Source organism: Myotis myotis, unplaced genomic scaffold, assembly GCF_014108235.1.
Source record: "Myotis myotis isolate mMyoMyo1 unplaced genomic scaffold, mMyoMyo1.p scaffold_m19_p_48, whole genome shotgun sequence".
NCBI lineage: Eukaryota > Metazoa > Chordata > Mammalia > Chiroptera > Vespertilionidae > Myotis > Myotis myotis.
The window spans coordinates 277,689-300,783 of NW_023416355.1; the positions used below are offsets into that span (position 1 = coordinate 277,689).

Below are 23,095 nucleotides of genomic sequence, written 5' to 3' on the forward strand. Positions count from 1 at the left end.
CCCAAGGAGACGGGCGTGCTCGTCATCCGTGTCGTGTTGAAGAGCAGGAGTTGGTGATGGCGAAAGTGTCCTTTCGAAAGACAGACAGAGCGATCCTCAATCGGCGGCACCTGATATGAACTAACACAAGAAGCAGAAAACATGAAAGAAACCCAGGAAGATTAACAGAAGACACATCCCCGACAGTAATTCAATATCTATGGGTATCAAAAGCATTTAAAGACAATAAAGAAATGAACTGTTAATAAATACGATTTTGGTTTTTAAAAGATCCTTAAAGCCCGGCCGGCGTGGCTTGGTGGTTGAGGGTCGACCTGTGAACCAGGAGGTCACGGCTCGATCCCGGTCAGAGCACAGGCCCGGGTGGTGGGCTCCATCCCCGGCGGGGGGCGTGCAGGAGGCAGCCGGTCCGTGATTCTCTCTGATCGTTGATGTTTCTACCTCTCTCCCTCCCTGCCTCTCTGAAATCAATAAAAATATATTTAAAAAAGAAAGAAGCAAGAAACAAAACAGGGGGAAGAGCTTACAACACGAGATGCTAACTAACCATAACAGCAAAGCTAAACTGTCACCGGTGGTGCCGCAGAGCCCAGCGGACAGAAGCCCAGAGACAGGCCACGGGCGTCACCCAGCGAGGGAAGGAGGCCGCTGGGACCCGCTGGGAAAGCCTGGTGCTGGGTCCCGGGCGCTTACCACGGTCACAGGCCTGTCCACCTCCCACCGCGCACCAGGCCGACTGCCAGGCTGGGCCTGGGCGTGGCAGCAGCGCCCGGTCCAGGGGAATTCCCTCGCAGGACGAAGAGCACCAACCGTCGGATCTCACGCTCGTCACGCGTGAGAAGCCAGCGTGGGGCGAGGGAGGATGAGGGGCGGCACAGGACTCACTCCCGAAACGCACGGAGCCCCCGCGAGCCAGTGCCAGTGAGAGCGGCGAGCAGCCCAATTAAACTGCTTTTAAAAAAACAGGCTGATTTGAAACTGGGCCAAAGACCCAGCCAGCACTCCACAGACGCGGGCGCCACGTGCCGTCGGCCGTCGGCGTGGGCAAGGCACACGGAGGCCACGACCCACACATACCTGCCCTGCGGGCAAAGAGGAGGAGCTTCCAGCCGTAAAAAAGGGCCTCTTACCCTCTGAGACAGCAAGGAGGGGCCTGGCGAGATCGTGCTAAGTGACATCAGTCCGTCAGAGAAGGACACGTGTCACGCGGCCTCACCCATGTGGCATCTCAGTCACATATGTGAATGGAGTGGATCCAGAGCCACGGAAGCAGGAACAGAGGGCGGCATCTCGGAGGGGAGCTGGGGGAGCTGGGTGGGTGGGAGGTGATCAACCAGAGACCTTGTATGCACATATGCACGGCCCACGGGCACGGACAGTGGGGTGGTGAGGGCCTGGGCAAGGCGGTGGATGGGGGAAAAGGGGGACATATGTAATACTTTCAACAATAAAGCTTTATTTAAAAAAGAGGAGCTTCCCACGACCTGGTGTGGGAAGGACGGACGACAGGAACCCCACCACAGGGCAAAGGGTTAGCATGTGATGGAGGGGAGACTCAGGGCTCAGAGAGAGGAGGGCCCGTTCGTCATCACCCCCACGAAGTCCCAGCACCAGGGCCAGCCTACAGCGTCCTGCCGGCTCTTAACTTCCTCCTCCCTTGTTTTTTTTTTAAAAAATATTTTATTGATTCCAGAGAGGAAGGGAGAGGAAGAGAGACAGAAAAGCAACGATGAGAGAATCCTGGATCGGCTCCCTCCTGCACGCCCCCCACCGGGGATCGAGCCGGCCACCCGGCATGTGCCCTGCTAGCACCCACCCCGTGTGACAACTCGCACAAACCAGCTCCGCACGGACACCAGCTCATCGCCTTTCTGCCTGCTCCTCCCCCAAACGCTGAGCAGGGACTGATGGTGGGAGAGCGGGGGTGGCTCAGTGGCTGAGCGTCGACTATAAACCAGGGGTCCCCTCTTGGACTCCATCATCTCCCTGCCCTCGAAGGTGCGGGTCCCCTTCTCTTGTCTCCACACCCATGACCTTGACACCCCCCTTAACCCCTCCCCTTGGCCGCACCACAGACCCACCTACAGCCCCTCCAACCACCCCCTGCAAGAGCCGCCTCCCCTCCTCATGTCCACACCCACCTCCCCTCCGCCCCTGCCAGCTCGCAGTCTCAGGCCCACTGCCTGCTGGGAACGCCTGTTGCCGAGGAAACGGGACGCAGACCTGCCTGACGCGATCTCAGCGCCCCACAGAGGGAGACAGCGTCCTGTCCTCGCCCCACGCAGGTCTTTTCCACGTGGGAATGTCCCGAGGGCCGGACAGGAGCTGGACACGTGCCCGGCACGTGTGAACCCCGAGAGGAGAATCACAGCCTGAGAAGCAGGGTGTGGGGAAAGCGTCTGGCCCCCCGGATCAGAGAGGGTCTGGCAGGCCTGGGCCCACAGAGAGTCGGGGGGCAGGGCTGATGGCGAGTGTCCCAGCATCCACCTGGTGGCGACCTGCCTGGCAGCGTGAGGCACGAGGGGGGAGGCCTCGGGTAGCCGGCCCCTCGGAGCAGACCTGACACCAGGGGACAGGGGGGCAGCCCTGACTCGGGTCACACCCCATCCTCCCCGAACCCCTCATCGCCTCCTCTGCCCCCCAAACCCAGGTTCTCTGCAGACCCTGGCGGCACCGGCTCCCAAGCCCTCACTCCCTCGTCTCCCCCGGCCCTGCTCCCCGCTCTCATCCCCACCCCATTCTTGGCTGCCGTGTGGTCCTGGCCCAGGGTGTCCCCAAAATACTTCATCTTTGTTCCCACCACACCCGCTGTTATGGTCTGAACGCGAGTCCCCCCTTTCCAGGCTGAAGCCCAACCCCCAAGTGTGATGGGCTAGGAGGTGGGGCTTTGGAGGTGACTTCGGGGTGAGGGGTCCCCATGGGGCCCTGCATGGGCTCAGTGGCCTCAGAAGAGAGAACACAAGAACGAAATCGGGGCCTGCACACCAGGAAGAGGCCTCGCAGACCCGCCCTGATCTCGCACCCCCGCCTCCAGGACCAGGAGAAACAGTCGCTGGCTCAGTGGGGGTGTGGGGTGTGTGTGGGGGGTGCAGCTGAGCCCAGGAAGGAGACAGCCCCCCGCCCTTGGGTCTGCGGGTGATGGTCTGAGGGCCAGCGGGTGAGTGACCAGGGCCATCGAGGGGCTGGTGGGACCCCAGGGCCAGCCCAGAGACCCTGACCACCCCCGCAGGTGTGACCCAGCAGCAGCGGGACCACCAGGAGGTGCTGACAGAGATGGAGGAGGGAGCCGCGGGGATGGAGAGCAGGTGGGCGGCTGGCAGGGGGCGGGGACACGGGGCGGGGACACGGCACCAGAAGGGGAGCAGCAGGAGATCCCTGTGCGGACCGAACGTGCCACACCTCGACCGGTCACACCGGGATGAAGTGACGTGGACGACAGGGTACGATGGCCTCGCGGACACTGCTCCATTGCACAGCGGAGCCCCCAGGAGCTGGGCTGAGGGAGTGCCAAAGGCTACCCTTCTGCTACCGCCGGCTGCAGGTACAGCCTCGTCTCAATTGACTCAAAAGCAAACTTCGTTTAAAAAAAAAAAATTGAGCCCTAACTGGTTTGTCTCAGTGGATAGAGCGACGGCCTGCGGACTGAAGGGTCCCGGGTTCGATTCCGGTCCCTTGGTTGCGGGCACATCCCCAGTAGGGGGCGTGCAGGAGGCAACTGATCGATGTTTCTCTCTCATCAATGTTTCTGACTATCCCTCTCCCTTCCTCTCTGTAAAAAAATCGATAAAATATATTAAAAAATAAATAAATAAAAAATGAGACAGTCGGGGACACTGGAATCCTCGCTACCCATTTGGCAACATTTAAAGTGACAATTGGGGGGGGCGTAGGGGTCACCCGTATCACTGGCCGCAATAAAAAAGCAAAGTAAAAACACGACGGCTCCGGTGAGAGTGCTGTTATGGGGCGCGTGCCGTCTAGAACCTTTGCTGCAATATTTATGGACGATGCCCTGCCTGGGCCTGGGGTACAGGTTGGCCAGGACTTAGGACGGAGCTGGGGGAGGGCGATGAGGCTGCAGGAAAGGCCTGGAGCTGGGGTCCCGGTGAGGACGGCGCCCGGGCCCACACAGAAGCCACGCCCCTCCACCCACGACAGGAGTGGCCCTCCGTCTGCGCCAGAGGAAACGAGGAAAGAGGAAAGGAAACCGGGCGTTTTCCCAAACCCCACCCACTGCCCTCCCTCTGACAAACATCCCTCAGACAGGGACTGGTCCCGGACGGACGGATGGACGGACGGACGGATGCTGGTGAGTCCTCCCGCGTGCGCCTCCTACTATGCATCCACCCGGTAACTTACGTAGCAGCTCAGTGGCCACTATGTGTCTATTCTGTATCCACTGAACACCTATCATATCTACCACCAGAGGCTAGAGGCCCGGTGCACAAAATTCATGTGGGGGCGGGGGGGGGTCCCTCAGCCCGGCCTGCACCCTCTCACAGTTGGGGACCCCTCGGGGGACGTCCGCCTGCCGGCTTAGGGGAGCGGGACCCTCGCTCCTTACCGCCCACCTGCTCACGGCTCCTTACCGCTTGGCTGGCTGCTCCTTAGCGCTGCCACAGAGGCGGGAGAGGCTCCCACCACCACTGCTGTACTAGCAGCCGTGAGCCCGGCTTCTGGCTGAGCGGCGCTCCCCCTGTGGGAGTGCACTGACCATCAGGGGGCAGCTCCTGCATTGAGCGTCTGCTTCCTGGTGGTCAGTGCGCATCCTAGTGACTGGTCGTTCTGGTTGTTCCACCGTAATGGTCGCTTACCAGTGGATCACTGGTGGTCCATGAGGTCCGAAAGGTTGGCGACCACTGGCTTAGGCTTTTATTATATAGACTAGAGGCCCAGTGCATGAAATTCGTACACAGGGTTGGGGGGAGGGTCCCCCAGCCCGGCTGCACCCTCTCCAATCTGGGATCCCTCTCGCAATATGGAACCACTGGCTCCTAACCACTCACCTGCCTGTCTGCCTGATGCCCCTAACTGCTCCCCTGCCGGCCTGATGGCCCTCTCTGCTCTCCCCTCCTGGCCTAATCCCCTAACTGCCTCTCTGCTCTCCCCTCCTGGCCTGATCCCCTAACTGCCTCTCTGCTCTCCCTTCCTCTTCACGCTCTTCGGACCCCCGGAGCAGGCGTGCTGAGAGTTCTCCGCTGCGGCCCCGCCCCCATCCTGACTGGTTGTTAGGTGACAGCGACCCAGCCAATTTGCACATTCCTCTATTATTAGTATAGATAGAGGATACTCTATCAACTGTGTACCTATTTATATTTACTGTGTATCTCTGCTATGTGTCTACTCCGCACCCACTGTGTCTCGTCCGCACCCACCGTGTGTCTCGTCCGCACCCACCGTGTGTCTACTCCGCACCCACCGTGTGTCTCGTCCGCACCCACCGTGTGTCTACTCCGCACCCACCGTGTGTCTAGTCCGCACCCACCGTGTGTCTAGTCCGCACCCACCGTGTGTCTACTCCGCACCCACCGTGTGTCTCGTCCGCACCCACCGTGTGTCTCGTCCACACCCACCGTGTGTCTACTCCACACCCACTGTGTCTACTTCACACCCACCGTGTGTCTAGTCCGCACCCACCGTGTGTCTAGTCCGCACCCACCGTGTGTCTAGTCCGCACCCACCGTGTGTCTACTCCACACCCACTGTGTCTACTTCACACCCACCGTGTGTCTACTCCACACCCACTGTGTCTACTTCACACCCACCGTGTGTCTACTCCGCACCCACCGTGTGTCTAGTCCCCACCCACTGTGTGTCTAGTCCGCACCCACCGTGTGTCTAGTCCGCACCCACCGTGTGTCTAGTCCGCACCCACCGTGTGTCTACTCCGCACCCACCGTGTGTCTACTCCACACCCACTGTGTGTCTAGTCCGCACCCACCGTGTGTCTAGTCCGCACCCACCGTGTGTCTACTCCGCACCCACCGTGTGTCTACTCCACACCCACCGTGTGTCTACTCCGCACCCACCGTGTGTCTCGTCCGCACCCACCGTGTGTCTCGTCCGCACCCACCGTGTGTCTACTCCACACCCACTGTGTCTACTTCACACCCACCGTGTGTCTACTCCACACCCACCGTGTGTCTAGTCCGCACCCACCGTGTGTCTAGTCCGCACCCACCGTGTGTCTAGTCCGCACCCACCGTGTGTCTAGTCCGCACCCACCGTGTGTCTAGTCCGCACCCACTGTGTGTCTAGTCCGCACCCACTGTGTGTCTAGTCCACACCCACTGTGTGTCTACTCCACACCCACCGTGTGTCTAGTCCGCACCCACCGTGTGTCTAGTCCGCACCCACCGTGTGTCTGGTCCACACCACGCTGGGTCCGCTGTGCAGCGATGCTGTTCCAGACCAGGATGCACTGAACCTTTTCCTCCCCCCAAAGTCCCCGAGGAGGCAGCACCGTCCCCTGTTTAAGGCAGGGCTGCCGGCTGGTGAGACCATGGTGATGCCTGGACTCCTGGTCAGCTCTGTATTCCAAAGCCCATTGGATCCTTAACCTCCAAGTAGCGGAGCCACAGAGCGAGGGTAACCGTGGGTAGGAAAAAACACACACACGCACGCACGCACACACACGCACGCACACACACGCACACGTGCACACGCAGAGCACAAGTACCAGGGGCCGGCGGAGGCGCAGGCTGGCGTCCCTGACGGGTCTCCCTCCCGGGCCCTGTCCTGGGGATGACGGACACGCAGGAGGGGCCTGGTGGCCACTGCTGGGCAAGGAGCAGCAGGGAGCAGGGAAGGGGCTCCCGCCACTCGGGGCACCGCTGGCCCTGGTTTTACGGGAATTGACGCGGCACGAGGAACCCAAAGCCTGTTCCTGGGCCACAGCTGGTGGCGACACGGCCAGGCCCCGCTGAAGCTGCCTGGCCCCGCGGTGAACGAGTGAGGAAACAAACTAAAACAAGAACGAGTCAACGAGCATCCGCGCCCCCCCCCCCCCCCCAGGAGCAGGCGTGGGTTCAGGACAAGATCCGAGGGGAGGAGGGGAAGGGGTCGCACGTGCCCGGGGCCCAGGGCCCCCCTGGAGGAGGGCAGGGGCCCACCAGCCTCCCCAGCGAGAGGGCTCGGCCAGGCGTGCGTGCTCTTCACGCGGCAGATTCTGGAAGTTTCAGCAAAACCAGCGCTGGGACCGCAGAGAAAACTCAGGCGCAGCGGACGGAGTTGGGCAGCGAGGGGTCGGCTGTGCTTTGAAACTCTAGTTCGAAATAGCTCTGCTCCTCGCGTAACAGACGCGGACAATGGTGTCCAATCACGGGGACAGGAGACAGGCCCCCGGGATTCGCTGTCCCTGAGTGAGCACAAAGGCTCACAAACACGCAGCCAGGGCCCGGCCCCCCGGCAGCTCCGGCCTCCGAAGGCTCTCCCGGCCTCTCACCAGCCCCCGGTCCACCCCAGGGCCTGGCACGGCTGCGCCCATACCTGGAGGACCCCACCCGCGCCTTCCTCAGCCAGGCATCCCGTCCTCCAGCTCCCCCTCACAGGGCGCCACACCTGCCCCAGCCAGCCTTGCCCCCGGCTCCGCGGTGACGGCCACACACACTAATTGCGACCTGGAGCTTTAAATTGCCCGTCTGTGCGCGTCTGCGCCCTCGGCGGCCGCCACTGGTGGGCGTGGAAGGGAGGGATGGGCGGACGGACGGGTGGCAGGGCCCGAGGAGGGAAACTCCCGATGCCACACCGAGACCAGCCTCGGACGGTGAAACAGCTCTCCTGCTGCAAGGCTGCATGTGGGGGTGGGAGGGCGACTGCGCGTTCTGAGGGGAGATGGCGAGGCTGCCAGGTGACCCCGAGTTGTGTGGCTCCAGGACCCACTTCTCCCGACGAGCCGCCCCCCTCTCCCCCTGTAGCCCAAATCACAGCCCAGAGACGGGTGGTGTGTCATTAGGCCCAAGTGCAGGCGCCTCTGAGCCGGTCGCAAGGGGGCAGGCGGCTGGCTGGGCGTCTCCGAGAGGCAGGGCACCCGGGCTCTGTCGCCGGGTGTGGGTTCGGCCGGGGAGGCTCCGAGGTGAAAACCTGCTTCACAGTCACCCGGACAGAGGCCTCCGGGCAGGAGCGGCTGTGAGAGCAGAGCCCCCACCGCCGCCCAGCACAGCCCTCAGCTCCCGAAAGGGCAGCGGCGGCGTGGCTCCCACAGGCCGAGTGCCACCTGCAGGAGCCGGCACACCTGCCCCTCCGTGCACACCTGCCCCTCCGTGCACACCTATCCTGCTATGCACACCTGCCCCTCCGTGCACACCTGCCCCTCCGTGCACACCTATCCTGCTATGCACACCTGCCCCTCCGTGCACACCTGCCCCTCCGTGCACACCTATCCTGCTATGCACACCTGCCCCTCCGTGCACACCTGCTCCTCCGTGCACACCTTCCCTGTAGTGCACACCTGCCCCTCCATGCACACCTACCTCTCCGTGCACACCTATCCTGCTATGCACACCTGCCCCTCCGTGCACACCTGCCCCACGTGCATGCTGTCCCACCATATACACCTGTCCACTGTGCACACCTGTCCTGCTTTGTACACAGAGCCAGGCCCACGAGGCACAAACTTTCTCAGACCACCAGCTCCTGATGGGGGGGGGCAGCCTGTGCCACTGGCTCAGCCATCTCCCCAAAGTCCACCTCACCGCCCCCCCAGACTGGGTGCATCCCAATCCCCCCCAGGCCCTGGGACACCACGGCCCCCACACACAGGTCAGGGAGGGCCAGGGCGGGGGAGACCTGGACGTCCGCCTGGAGAGCGGAACCTTGGTCAGCTGGACGAGCAGGAGCCACTGACGCCAGGAGGCAGAGCCCCGCCTGCTCCCTGGCCTGCTCCTCGCTGCGCCCCAAGCCATCCCCCCCGCCCCAGCCTCTGGGAAGGGCTGGCAGCTGACCCCCTTGGGGCACATGGGCCCAGTCCCTCAGTCAGCACGGTGCTCGGTGACCTCAAAGGACACACTCGGCACCAGCACTGCCAGCACCCACCCGTGACAGCTCACGCAGCCAGCTCTGCACGACGTTAGCTCATCGGCCTTTCTGGCTGCTCTTCCCCCAAACGCTGCAGAACGCAGCCCGCATGCCAGGGAGGTTCCTGGCACCCAGGGCTCCCGGCACGGAGGGCTCCCGACACCCGGGGCTCCCGGCACGGAGGGCTCCCGGCACCCGGGGCTCCCGGCACGGAGGGCTCCCGGCACCCAGGTCTGAGCGAGACTGAGGTCAGAGTGGACCCCTCCCTTACACCCCCGTCCCCTCTCCCCCAGCCCCCCACCCCTATCTCTGCTGGAGGAAAAGCCAGGGTCGGGCAAGCACATCTGGCCTCCGCGTGGGAGCCACCTCCCCAGGCCTCATTGCCCACTGACCTGGACACCAGGCCTCAGACAGCCCGTCCCTCAGGCCCAGAAATAACTAAGTGTCCAAACTCCCTTCGCACACAGACCAGCTAAGGCCCCGAGTGAACCCTGCCGGTTCTGTTCGCTCCCAGGAACAGGTGAGGCTCAGGAAGTGACACCCTACATCACCCACGGCCTCCTGGCCCCGCCGTCTCTGTAAAATCCCAAAGCTCAGCCCTGGCGGGCGTGGCTCGGTGGCTAGAACGCCGGCCCGTGGACCGAAGGGTCCCGGCTTTGATTCTGGTCAAGGCCACAGGCCTTGGGTGCAGGCTCGATCCCCGGCCCTGGTCAGGGCTCATGTGGGAGGCAACCAGTCGATGTGTTTCTCTCTCTCTCTCTCTCCCTTTCTCCCTCTCTCCCTCCCTCTCCCTCTCCCTCTCCCTTCCACTCTCTCTGAAAAGCAATGGAAAAAATACCCTCATGTGAGAATTAACAACAACAAAAACCCACATACACACAAATGTGCTATTTCGCACAATGAGGGCTCCTTCAGCCTTCGGAGGGGATCCGACACCTGCTCTGGGGCGGGGCCTCGGGGACGCCGGGCTCCGTGAGGTGACATGAGCCAGGCTCAGAAGGACAGAGGCTGTGACTCCACCCCCAGGGGGCCCTGGAGTCGGGTCCAGAGACAGAGTGGACGGTGGTGCAGGCCTGGGGGAGGTGGGGTGAGTGTGATGGGGACAGTTTCCATTTGGGAAGATGGAAAGTTCTGGACACGGGGCACAGGGCCCCGGAGCACAGCGCTCTGGCCACACCCCTGGGGTCAGCGGGTCCTCCCAGGTCACTCACACTCCGCCCACTGTCAGTCCTGAGCTGAGAGGTGGGCGCAGGGGTTCGTGTGGCACCCCGTGTCCCAGCGGACAAGGACCCCACCTACCGTGAGGGCCTCCCGGTCAGAGACGTTTAAATGGTAAAGTGTTTATTTCTAGTCCTGGACAGAGTGTTGTTCTGGGGTTCTGCACCGGGGGGGGGGGGGGGGGGGGGGCGCGACAGGGCCAGGAAACACCCCCCACCACCTGGGGCGCTGTGTGCAGCGGGGCCGGGCCTGGTAACACAGCACGGAATTGAGGGGTACGCTGCCCGGGCCGAGGGAGGCCAGGGACCAGGGGACAAGCTGCCCGGGCCGGGGAGAGGCCACGGACCTGGGGACATGCTTCCTGGGCTGGGGAGAGGCTGGCGACCTGGGGACACGCTGCCCGGACCAGGGAGAGGCTGGCGATCTGGGGACAAGCTGCCCGGACCGGGGAGAGGCTGGCGACCTGGGGGCACGCTGCCCGGGCTGGGGAGAGGCTGGCGACCTGGGGACATGCTGCCCGGATGGGGAGAGGCTGGTGACCTGGGGACAAGCTGCCCGGGCTGGGGAGAGGCTGGCGACCTGGGGACATGCTGCCCGGACGGGGAGAGGCCGGAGACCAGGGGACACGCTGCCTGGGCCGGGGAGAGGCTGGGGACCTGGGGACAAGCTGCCCGGGCTGGGGAGAGGCTGGCGACCTGGGGACAAGCTGCCCGGGCCGGGGAGAGGCTGGCAAGTTCCCGGACCCACCACCCGGACAGAACCCGGACCTGGCGCCGACATTGGGAGGAGCGGCATCTGATCTGGTGTTAATGTGCTAATTTCTCCCTCGTATTAAGAAGCACACGAGGCCACAGGCGACAGAGCAGCCGCTCTCCCGGGAGCACCAGGCGAGTCCGAGCTTCCTGACCGGTCACCGCCCGTCCAGGCTTCCTGTTGTCACTTTACAACCAGAGACGCTGCTTCCAATGCGAAGAGCAAAGTCCTTTCTCCGGAGCTGCCTGCAGCCTCCTGTCCCTGCGGCTCCTTCCCAGACGCAGTGCGAGGCCCTGGTGGCCGGCGAGCGGCACATGTGACTCCCGGGCTGGCCTGGACTCCGCAGCCTGACCCAGGTGGCAGCGGGACACCACGTGGCCAGGCTGCTGCCGCCCGCCCTGACTGACCCACCGGGCCCCTGGGAGGCCCCTGGGTGAGGCTCCATCACTGTCAGGAAGGGCCGTCCTCCCTGAAGGACGTGCAGTCAATGCCCAGGACACGCCCGAGGTCAGGGGGGTGGGCCACCCTCAGAGGCCACACTCGGGGTCCCCCAGCCTGGGAGCCGAGAGAGGATAAGTGAGGGGGAGCCTTCATGTAGGGGTGGCACCCCCAAGCAGAGCCTCCCGGGATGGAGGGGAGAGAAGAGGCCATGGGGAGGGGCTGTCCCGGCAGAGGCAGGGCTAGGGCGTGAGGGGCCTGCTGACCAGAGAGAGGGCGGGGATGAGTGGCAGAGGGGCAGGGACGGAGGTGACTGGAGGGTAGGACCCCCACCCTGTGGCCCCTGGGGGCTGTTTACAGGCTTCTTCAGCCTGCAGGGGCGGGGTCACCAGGCCAGGGGCGGGGCCTGGGGCAGGGAGGCGGGGCCTGGGGCGGGGAGAGGAGGACCAGCTGTGACCTTCCTGAGGTCACATTGCTGAGGTCACAGGCAGGGGAGCATCCGAAAGGAGAGCGGACGGGGTCTGAGGCAGGCACCCCCCCCCCCCCCCCCCCCCGCAGGTAGAGAAAGCCACTATTCACAAGGGCCGTGCTGTCAGAACAAAGGCGCCTTCAAGCCCCTGTCCAGGCAGCCACCGCGTGCCGGCCGCCGGGCAGCCCCTCACACCTGTGCCGGCCGCCGGGCAGCCCCTCACACCTGTGCCCCCCAGGACGCAGGGGGCCGACGGCGAGGCCTCCCACGCTGAAGAATATCCTAGAACCGTGTGTGACGCGACCGTCACCACGTGTGAGGCCGGGAGAAGAGGATGTTCTAAACGGCCAAGGAAGGTGAACTCTGACAACCACAGGGAAACCGAGGCAATGGTCTCGGAGGTTCCTCTGCAGCGAACACTGCAGCCCTGCCCCAGGAGCCGGCAAAGCGTTTGCAGCTGGAAGACGCTGGCGAGAAGGCGTTACAGGGTCATCGAACGGTGAGTCTCGCTAACGTTGTTTTCCTGGATTTCATGCTGCCGCTGAGGCCGCTGAGCTGTAAAAAGCGACATTCACCCTGGTTTGTTCTCAGGGTGAATATGTAGCCACATCCACACCTTTAAAAGGTAGATGAGCCTGGCCGGTTGGCTCAGGGGTTGACCGTCGACCTAGGAACCAGGAGGTCACGGTTCGATTCCCGGTCAGGGCACAGGCCCGGGTCGTGGGCTCGATCCCCAGTGTGGGGCGTGCAGGAGGCAGCGAATCAATGATTCTCTCATCATGGATGTTTCTCTCCCCCTCCCCCTCCCTCTCCCTTCCTCTCTGAAATCAATAAAAACTTATTTTTAAAAAAGGTGAGTGTAAGGAAGTAGAAGAGGGTAACACAGGCTCCCCTCAGGCAGCAAGGAGTGAAGGCGCACGTACCTCGCGGATCAAGACGCAGCTCAGGAAGGCTGAGCCGCACGGACCGACCTGAGCGCATGGGGGGGCAGGAGGCGGGGGCGGCTGCAGAGGCAGGAGTCTCCCCCTGTCGCTATGTTGGAGTCACGTAAATGCCTCACAGCCCACACGTAAAACACAACCGAGAAGGGTGGAGAAAATGCCCTAAGGCGGAACGCAAGCAGAAACAGATAAACCCAAGTGAACCCCCGGAGGGCAGCGCCCACCTTCACGCCTGGACACGTGCCCACCGTCCCCACCCCACCTGCGCAGACGCAGTCGGGACCAAGGAACAGGGAGACCCGCTGGCCTGCCCGTCCTGGTCGGTGGGAGTGACAGGCAGGCGGAACGGGACCGGCACCCAGAGGGGAGGAAGGGGGCAGAGCTGAGGGTCTGGCTGGTCCCCAGGACCTGAGCGCCCAGGGCCCTGGTTCCCAAGTGCCCTTCTCCCCCGGAGGAGCCGGAGGGCACGCGCGGGGGACCCAGGGCACGCGCGGTCCTGGAGCCCCTGAGCCAGAACCCGGGGATCCTCAGAAAGGGGGAGACTCGGCACAGCACGCGGGAGGCGATCCCCAGGTGGCGAGTCACAGAACCGTCCACGTGAACCTACGCGGCCCGATAACCGACGCCCCCCAGCAAACTCAGTAAATCCTTAATGCGCTGGGAGCCGCTGACAGGGCCCCGCCTGCCACACGTGGAGAGCGTGGGCCTCGAACCGGCAACGACAGAGGGGAGGGGCGGCCCTTCCTCACGGCGATGCCGACTGACCCTGGTCAAGGGCTGACTATGGCCCAGCAGCGATCTGGGGTCTGGCCCAGCCCCCCGGGGTGCGGTCCCACCAGGAGGGGGTGCGGGGCCGCTACGGCCACCGGCCTCGCCCTGGTCCTGCGCTCGGAGCACCGTCTCCGGCCGGCACAGCTCCGAGCATCTCCACGTGACAAAGAACAGACACAATGAACAAAGCGTGTTGGCCAAGGGGGTGGCGGCAGAGGTGGGGTCTGGCCCTGTCGCTGGCCGGCCTGGGGACCACGGGCAGGACCCGGACAGTCACCGCTAGAGGCCAGGCTGATGGTCTGAGGACACGCCGTGCCACGCGTGTGAGCATGTGTGCACTCGGAGTCCCCGCACCGGGCTCTGTGTGAGCGTCACGGCGCAGCCCGGGAGGGGCAACCGTGCCCGTAACACCGTTAACACCGTTAACACCGCGAGTCCGCGATGCCTCAGAGCAACGCCGCATCCTCGTCATCCCTTCACAGACGCCACAGAGCACCGGAATGCAACCGGGACATTTTTGTTAAAACAAAACGCCCCCCCCCCGCCCCCCGCCCCCGCCAAGGGAAGCCCAGCTCGATAATACCAGGACCCAGGGCGGACCGGCTTGGCGGGGGGGCGGACCCCGGGCCTCTCCGCAGCTTCCTGTGGATGCAAACCGACCGAAAACGCAGCCCTGTGCCGCCGAAGCGCCGCCCACGCGAGGGGAGGCCGACCTCCCCGCCCGGGTCCTCCCGGTCCTGCGGGCTCTGCCCTGGAGCTCGGGCCCAGGTGGCTGGGGGCTCAGGACGCGGGGGAGCCGGCAGAGGAGTGATCGGGGGCCCAGGTCACAGGAGGGGCGTCCCAGGCACCGAGGGGCCCCTGTCTGCTGGGAAGATGACGGTCAAATCGGAGACAGGACTCCAGAAACTCTAAGCGAGGAAAGCATGACCCTGAGAACGCGCAGCGACTGCACAGTCAACAGGAGCTGACCCTGCGGGAGGCGGGGGGCGGGGGGCCCGAGGGGACACGTCCCGCGATGAGGGGACCACGTCACGTCCCAAACGGAAAAGTCTGGAAACAGTGGCGTGAATGTGTTACTCAGAAATCTGGAAACCAACGCTGAGAAGCTGCTAAGACGTGAGCCCGGGGGGGGGGGGGAACCCCCTGTTCTCTTTTAAACCACATGGGCTAGTTAAGGCCCTAAAACAGCGGTTCTCAACCTGTGGGTCACAACCCCTTTGGGGGTCGAACGACCCTTTCACAGGGGTCGCCTAAGACCATCGGAAAACACAATTATAATTACATATTGTTTTTGTGATTAATCACTGTGCTTTAATTGTGTTCAATTTGTAACCATGAAAATACATCCTGCGTATCAGATATTTACATGACGATGCATGACAGTAGCAACGTTACAGTGATGAAGTAGCAACAAAAATAACGGTATGGTTGGGGGTCCCCACAACATGAGGAACTGTATTAAAGGTCGTGGCGTTAGGAAGGTTGAGAACCACTGCCCTAAAAGATAAACACACCAAACTCAAAATTACATTCAAAATATGAAAACAACGTCCCATGCAAACTCCACACGCCAGCCTCTGGCGGTAACAGCAGCTTCCGGACCAGGACGGCCGCCCCGCCTGTCACGCTCACGTGACCACATCTGCCCTCCGACAGCCCATTTCACAGATGAGCAGACAGAGGCGGGAGGGCGGCCGGGGGCTGCCGGAGCCGTGGCCGGGCAAGGGGTGGGTGCTGACCGCCTACGCTCAGGGGAGGCCTCCCTCAGGAAACCAGGCAGGCTCCATCCTGCTGCAAATCAAACCTTTTTAAACTTCCCACAGAAGAGACATCATCAAACATCATAAAAAGCAAACTTTAAAAAGACCAGACCCATTCAAGCCACCAAATTATTCAGTGAAATGTAAAATCCGGCCTCCTCCACCCACTGGCTTCACGAGTACCACCTCTTCATTCATTCATTCATTCATTTTTACTCCAATCCTCACCCAGGGACTGACTGACTTAGAGAGAGAGAGAGAGAGAGAGAGAGAGAGAGAGAGAGAGAGAGAGAGAGACATCAACAGGCGCCAAGCCCCCGCCCCCCCGCCGGGAATCGAACCTGCAACCCTTTGGTGCACAGGACAAGGCTACAACCTCTTACTCGCATAATAAACGAGTGAGGAATAAAATGAAGTTGAACCGGCCTCCGCGTCTGTCTCCTTGGACACAAGTACCAAGGCAGGACGTGTGCTCGCGTGGCACGCCCACCCCTCCCGACTCTGCACGGGGAAATGGCAGACCCCCGGCTCCCAGTTCGGCCGCCTGGGAGGGTCGCAATGGGGCTGGATCAGCCGGGAGGCGACAGGGAAGGGAAGCCAGTCTTCAACGAGGTGCCCAACTCGACGAACTCAGGAAAGTCCTAGGAACAAACCGCTGTGTCCAGGGACAAACAGCCCGGCGGGTGTCGCCATGGCCTCACCACCAAAAACACGTCCGAGGAGCGGCCGGTTGGATGGCTCATTTTGGACGAAGCCTTTGCTGCCCCTGCCGTGAAGCAGCAAACACGACGAAGGCCTGCGTCGTCCAGGCCCCGGGGTGGAGCAGAGGGAACGTGCCAAGGCCCTGAGGCAGCGGGGACCAAGCAGGCGGCGCAGACCCGCCGGCCGGGCTGACGCGTCCTTCCCCACGAAGCACAGAAAGGGGACGTTCTCTGTCCTGTGGGTGCAAACGTCGGACCGGGAGGACGGTTTCTCCCCGACGGACCAGGCGTGTGGCCCACCCCCAGGACAGCCCCCCGCCCATCGGAGTCCACGCTCCAGGTCAGGAAAGGAGACAGCCGCTGCCTGAGTCTTTGATCCTCAGCAGAGGCCGGAGGCCAGGGCCTGAGACCCGAGACCGATCCTCCTGTCGGTGAGGCCTCCCCGGCTCAGCTCGCCCAGGGGACCGGGACTGCCCAGCGGACGGGACCCAGCCTCACCTCCACCACGTGAGAGGGAGTTCATGAGACGGGGGTCTCCGCTGGGGTCCCCACCGGACAGCAGGGTGGCCAGGGGTGGCATCCACTGGGCACGCCCTGTCGGGACTGGCTGGGGGTCTTGGCTGCTCCGTCCGGCGAAGAGGGGGCCTGAGACACAGGCAGCCGGCGGCCGGGGGAGCCGGGAAGGGGAGCCTGAGTGCGGAGCCGGGCAAACACACACGACTCCTTACGTAACTGCCGGCAGCTCCGAACGCGGCGGCGGCGCCTGGCCGGTGGCTGGCAGCTGAGACGGGGCTACGGCGAACCCACACGGGTCGGACTGGGACACGGTGCAGGGGACAGGCAGCCACAGCCCCTCGGCCGGCATCAGAGAAGGGGGGTGCTTCTTTCCAGAAGGGGTGCTGCTCCAGCCTGTCCCCTGTTCCCGGCTCTGACTAGACCCAGTCGGGGTCCTGCTCTGGGTCCCCCTGTCCCGGCTTAGGTTTCCCGTCCTCCCATCCTCCTCTGGGTCCCCCATCCTCCTCTGGGTCCCCCCCATGACCCGCTCTGGGTCCCCTGCCCCAGCCTGGGCCCCTCATCCTGCCCTGGGTCCCCCATCCTCCTCTGGGTCCCCCTGGCCCTGCTCGGGGTCCCCCAGGCAGCACATCTGTGCTCTGCGGGTTCCCATCAGCTGTGCACGGCCAGCGTGTGGGCACCCGAGAGAAGGAGGCCGAGACGCCCCGTCGTCCCGAGGAAACCATGACACAGCGAATCTCTCGGCTGCTCACGCACGCGAGGCCGGCTCCCCTGCCCGGCGCCCCTCAGCCCGGCGCCCCTCAGCCCACATCCCCCAATTCAAGGCCCAACACAAGCAGCCGCCCGGCGACCCGGGTCTGCAGGGCTGGCCCTTCAGCTGCTGGGGGAGGGGCAGCCCCACACCCCTGCACCCCCAGGCTCCCGAGCACCAGGCACATGAGGGGTGCCCCTCCCCAGCCCCCTCGCCCGGCCGCCCGGCCCCCGCCAGCCTGGGGCGGGGGGGGGGGGGCTGCCTGTTTGTTTTCACAGAAAAACACCTTGTAAAATGGACGTCAGCACAGCACCCACAGCCCACCTCCCGCCGCGACGCCCCTCGCACGGCGTCTACCTCCAACCATCTCAGAGCGGCATCACCCCGGCCAGGACCGACCAGGACCGACCAGGACCGACCAGGACCGGCAGAGCCCAGCAGCCGGCGCACGTCAACACGGGCCACGCGCTGTCGTCGGTGCCAACCGGAGCCGGACGCGGCGGCGGGAGCAGGTGCCTCCTCGCTGCTCTCGCTCCTGCTGCAGCCGGACGGCGCCCGCAGCTCCCCCGGCGAGGAGCCAGCCACGCAGACGCCCTCGGCAGACGCCCTCGGCCACCGCGGACAGCAGGGCCGCCACCCTGCGGCTCAGGTGAAGATCCGGTTATTCCCGGAGCCGCAGCCGCGGACAGGCCCCCGCACGAACCCCGCTGGGGGGGGCCTTCGCCGCCGCAGCCCCTGCATCAGCCCCGCTCGCTGCCGGCTCATCCGTCAGCCTCGCAAACAAGGGCCTCGCTCCCCCCCACACCCGCCCGCCCGCCCGCCCGCCCGGCGCTGGCCGGTGCCAGGAACATCTGTGCAGCCAGGAGGCCGGAACCCGCTCTCCCGCGAGCACACGGCCTGCGGGGCCGGGCTGAGGGCAGCGATGCTCAGTACTCACCCGTCTTCGTCCTCCTCCTCCTCCTCCTCCTCCTCCTCCTCCTCCTCCGCCTCCCCCCGCCCAGGCGCCTTTATGCTCCTCGGGGCACGAAGGCAGGCATTTTCCTGCCCTTTCAGGGGGGCTGCCTGTCCCCTGGACCCCACAGCAGGCGGCCGGCTCCCGGCAGGGAGGCTACTGAGAAGCAGGCCGGCGCCCCCGCCTCACATCCCTGCCTCCTCGTGTCTCCAGGCCCGGGTGGTACCCGGCTCCCCTGGGAAGCTGGAGCCGGCAGCCGAGGCACCAACGAAAACACGGCCTGGATATCAGGAGCTGACGTCACATGGACACAGCATCTCTGCATCCAGGCGTCCTGGCCCCGTCCTCCGTCCTCCAAGCAGGGCAGCGGGCAGCGGGCAGCGGGCAGCGGCCGAAAGGGGGTGGCTCGGCCTCCGAGAGCCACGCATGCAGCGGCCAAGGGGACGGAGCCCAGCCGGCTGGAACCTCCGGCCAGGATGCAGGGACACAGCGGCCGCCCAAGTGCAAGAGACCTCTGACCCAACAAGGATGCTTGAGGGGTGGGGCCGGGTGCCCTGGCCAGGGGACCAGGGGAGGGGAGAGGCCACAGGTCCGGTCAAACCCCGGTCAGGGGCCTTTTGAGGTTTTCGCTGCTCTGGGGTGGGGGGCACGGGAAGGGCAGCAAGAGGTGCCCCCACATGAGGAGGTGAGAATGGGTGTCAGGCTGCGATCACACCCCCGCCAGCCTGGCCCCACGCAGGACCTCACGTGCTGCCTGTCGGCCAAGAAGCGCCCAGAGCAGACCCTTAGCCTCGATGGACACCCGCGTATCCCCCAAACCCAGGCCCCCGTCAAGCCCCAGCCCGTGTCCCTCCAAATGCAGGCGTCGCCCTGGGGACTCGGGAAGTGACGGGCCCTTCCGTGCCCACGGCTGCCACACACCAGCTGGCGTTGCGGGCAGAGGCCTGGGGGGCGTCCCAGCTGGAACCCCCTCCCGTGGGTGAGGAGCAGGCGTCCGGCTCACAAATCGACCGTTTGTGTTCAAAGCACAGGCCCTGGCCCGAGCTCTGGGCTCAAACTCCGCTCCCAGCGGCTCCCGGCCTGGAGTCGCGTGCGGCCTCCTCCGGCTCGGGCAGCCGGGCGACAGCCCTTCACCCACCGGACACTGTGATCTGTGAGCGACGCCCGGAGGCACCTCCAGGAGGCCCCACGTGCCCTTCACCGGGAAACGCGGGCGACCGGGGCCTCCCATCCACCGGCCCTTCGATCGGCTGAATAAAATCGAACAGCACAGCAGGCCCTCGGGCGACGGCCGAGACCCGTTCCCACAGCGACGTAATCGCTGTAAGTCGGACCCCACCCGCATAAGCACCGACGTCGCCCACGTCACCCACGTCGCCCACGTGGAGCACACACTCAGCCGTCATGACGGGAAACAGGAAAAACAATTTAAAAGAAAGAGAACAACTCCTGGCCTTCACGTGTGAATAAATAAACACACAGCACAGATGGACACGCGTCGAAAGCACGGAACTTTTTTTTTATAAATAAACGGGAGACGGCGACGTAGCCACGAACCGGACCCGAGGCCGGGCTGTCACATTCAAAGTCCCGTGAACCTTTCACGAAACACAAGTGTCGGGGTCGGGGTCGCGTGGCGGGGGGCGCAGCAGACAGCACTCTTCCCATGAAGGAAAGCTCTCGCCGGCCGCGGGGCTCAGGGCTGAGCATCCACCTGGGAGCCGGGAGGTCACGGTTCGACCCCCGATCGGGGCACAGGCCCTCTGCGGGTTCGATCCCCAGTGAGGGGCGCGCAGGAGGCGGTCGATCCATGGTTCTCTCTCATCACGCATGTTCCTCTCTCCCTCTCCCTTCCTCCCTGAAATCAATAAAAATATGTATTTTTTTAAAAAAAGTTCTGGACCCGACATTTAAAGAACTAATACGAACCCTCCTCCAACGTTTCCGACACGAGGAGGGGAGAACACACTCACTCTAGGAGGCCAGCAGGTCCGGGCACCAAAGCCAGACGGAAACACAGGAGAACTGCAGACCCGCCCTGTGCACACGGACACCAGGCCCCACAGGACCAGCCGCACGCGGGGGTGGGGGGGGGTGTCACACACAGGAGAGGGTCACACGCTCACCCAGGGGGCGGCTCCCGACACACGAGTGGCAGGCGGAACATTCCACACTCACGGGCACAGGAAAAACCACACGATCGTGTCGACTGGATGAAACGCATCCGACGACACTGAAAACGCTTTCGCGGTAAAAACACCCAACAAACTAGAGACAGGAGGTGCCGCCTGCGTTTTCCCCTCACGTGACCCAGCTCCGTCCTGACACTGTCTCCCCGGAGGACAGGGGCTCCGTCCTGAAGGCTGTCCCCCTGCCCCCCCCCCCCGGCCCCCGGCCAACGTCAGCCGCCAGAGCAGGTCGCCCCTGTGCTTGGGACCCACCAGCCGCCAGCCAGAGGTTCCCACACCCCCCTCCAGCAGCGGTTCTCAACCTTCTGGCCCTTTCAATACCGTTCCTCATGTTGTGACCCAACCATAAGGTTATTTCGTTGCTACTTCGTAACTGTCATGTTGCTACTGTTATGAATCGTAATGGAAATATCTGATATGCAGGATGGTCTTAGGCGACCCCTGTGAAAGGGTCGTTCGACCGCCAAAGGGGTGGGGACCCACAGGTTGAGAACCGCTGCCCTCCAGGCTCCAATCTTCCACTTAGAACGCAGAGAAACGTCTGCCAAGGGGATCCCCGGTGGATCACAGACGGACACAGCTCTGGGCCGCCCGTCAGCAGCGCGCCCATCTCCACGCGCCCATCTCCGAGCTCGCCACCGAAGTGACCGAAGTGACGGTTAAACCGCTGGTCACTGGAGAGGACTCCTCTTCCAGCCCCTCCCCTCCCCCCTCTCCCCCAGGCCAGGGAAGGGACTGAGGGCTCCACCTTCCATTCACCAGGACTGGGTGTGAGCAGCTACCCTGAGGCCATCCAGACAGACACTCCAGGACTCTAGGAACTAGGGGCAGGACGGCTGTCTTCCATTGTTGTTGTGTTTTGTGGGCCGGGCAGCATGTTTACGAGGCCACAGAAGGGAGGTACCCGCAGGAGAAGACAGTTGCCTGTGAATAACCCAGAAGAAACACATCCACGGGAAAGGTTTCCGCTTCTCTCGGATCCCGGACGAGAGGGAGACGCCGCTCTCGCCACTTCTACTCAGCACGCCCTGGGCACGCCAGCCCGCCGAGCGGCCGGACAAGGAAACAAACAGAAGGGATCCAGGCTGCAGGAGGATGAAATGGACACAGGAAACGCCAATGACGTCACACAAAAGGTGTGACCAGAACCCATCAACAAATTCAGCAAAAGCCAGGAGGATACAAAGTCAACAGGACCAATGACATTTCGACGCCTAGCAGTGAACCGCCCAAAAAGGAAATGAATAAATCGGTGCGTTTACAACAGCAGGAAAAAGAGAGTAAGAGACTTAAAAATAAACCTGACGCGGAGATGGAAGACCTGGACAAGGAGCCCTGGCCGGCGTGGCTCGGTCACACATCAGCCTGCGGACTGAAAGGCCGAGGGTTCAACTCCGGTCGGTCGAGGGCACGCACCTCAGCCGCAGGCTAGAAACTGCCCATTGTGGTGTGTGCAGGAGGCAACCAATCGCTGTGTCTCTGTCTGCCTCTCCCCCGCCCGTCCATTCTCTCTAAAAATCAGAGGAAAAAATATCCTGGGTTAACAAAAAATTTAAAAAATTTAAAAACGGGGACAGTAAAACACACACAGAAAGAGAGAGAGAAAAACTTGTACCATGAAAACTACAAAAACAGAACAAAAAGGAACAAAAGCCACAATTAAGTGGAAAGCCATCCACCGTCCACTCCCACCTAACCGAACAGAGATTGAATGCAATCGGCATCCAAATCCCACGGGTTTATTTGCAGAAACTGAAAAACTTGTCCTGAAGTCCATCTGGAACCTCAAGGGACCCTGAACAGCCAAACCTGAATAAGAACAGCAACCTGGAGGCCACACAGCCTGGTCCAAACTGACGGCAAAGCCACGGTGTTGCACCAGCTGGTGCTGCGGGCGGGCGGACGGACGGACAGACAGACAGACAGACAGACAGAGGCCGGTGGGACGCATGGAGCCCCGAAATCAGCCTCACACCTGTGGTCACATGGATTCCCACCAGGGACCACGGCCACGACGGGAAAGGACAGTGTCCTCGGCAGATGGCGCCGGGAGGACAGATGGCCACGCCGCAGGGTGAAGTGGGGCCCAACCTCACACCACACACAAAAGTAACTGACCAGCATCAAAGCCACAAATCAGAACCACAGCGAGACACCCTCACACCCGTCAGGGCGGCGGCTGCTATAGAACAAAACAGGAAGCAAGCACTGACGGGACGTGAAGAAATTGTGACCCCGCACCGACGGCGGGAGTGGCGAGTGGAGCAGCTGCCGTGGAAGATGGTGGGAGGTTCCCCCAAAATCACACGCAGCCCTGGCCGGCGTGGCTCGGGGCTGAGCGCCATCCCATACACCAGGAGGGGTGGGCTCCATCCCCGGTCAGGGCGCCTACGGGACGCAACTGATCCAGGCTTCGCTCTCCCATTGATGTTTCTCTCCCCCCGCCCCCCACCTTCCTCTGGCTCTAAACACATCAGTAAGTACGTTCTCGGGTGAGGACAGAAAGAACCAACTGTAAAACCGACTCAGTTCACATCGAACAGGACGTGTGGGAAGGTGTTTTGCTGACAACAAAGACCAGCCAGGCTGGCCATCACGGTCCTCCCAGGCAGACGCGCCCGGGT

The 23,095-nt window shown here is 63.2% G+C and overlaps 1 protein-coding gene across 3 annotated transcripts in view; it reads right to left on the reverse strand.

Annotated features, from left to right (window-relative positions):
* PRKCZ (protein kinase C zeta) overlaps positions 1-23,095 on the reverse strand; it is a 57,972-nt gene that overhangs the window by 27,363 nt on the left and 7,514 nt on the right. Inside the window, exon 1 of one of the 3 annotated variants that reach the window (XM_036307595.1) lies at positions 17,688-18,051. The exons of the other annotated variants lie outside the window; for them this stretch is intronic. Within the exon in view, the coding sequence (XP_036163488.1) occupies positions 17,688-17,697 (10 nt within the window). The 5' untranslated portion in view covers positions 17,698-18,051. Of the gene's footprint in view, positions 1-17,687; positions 18,052-23,095 lie in introns of those variants that run through there. 3 annotated transcript variants of the gene reach the window in all.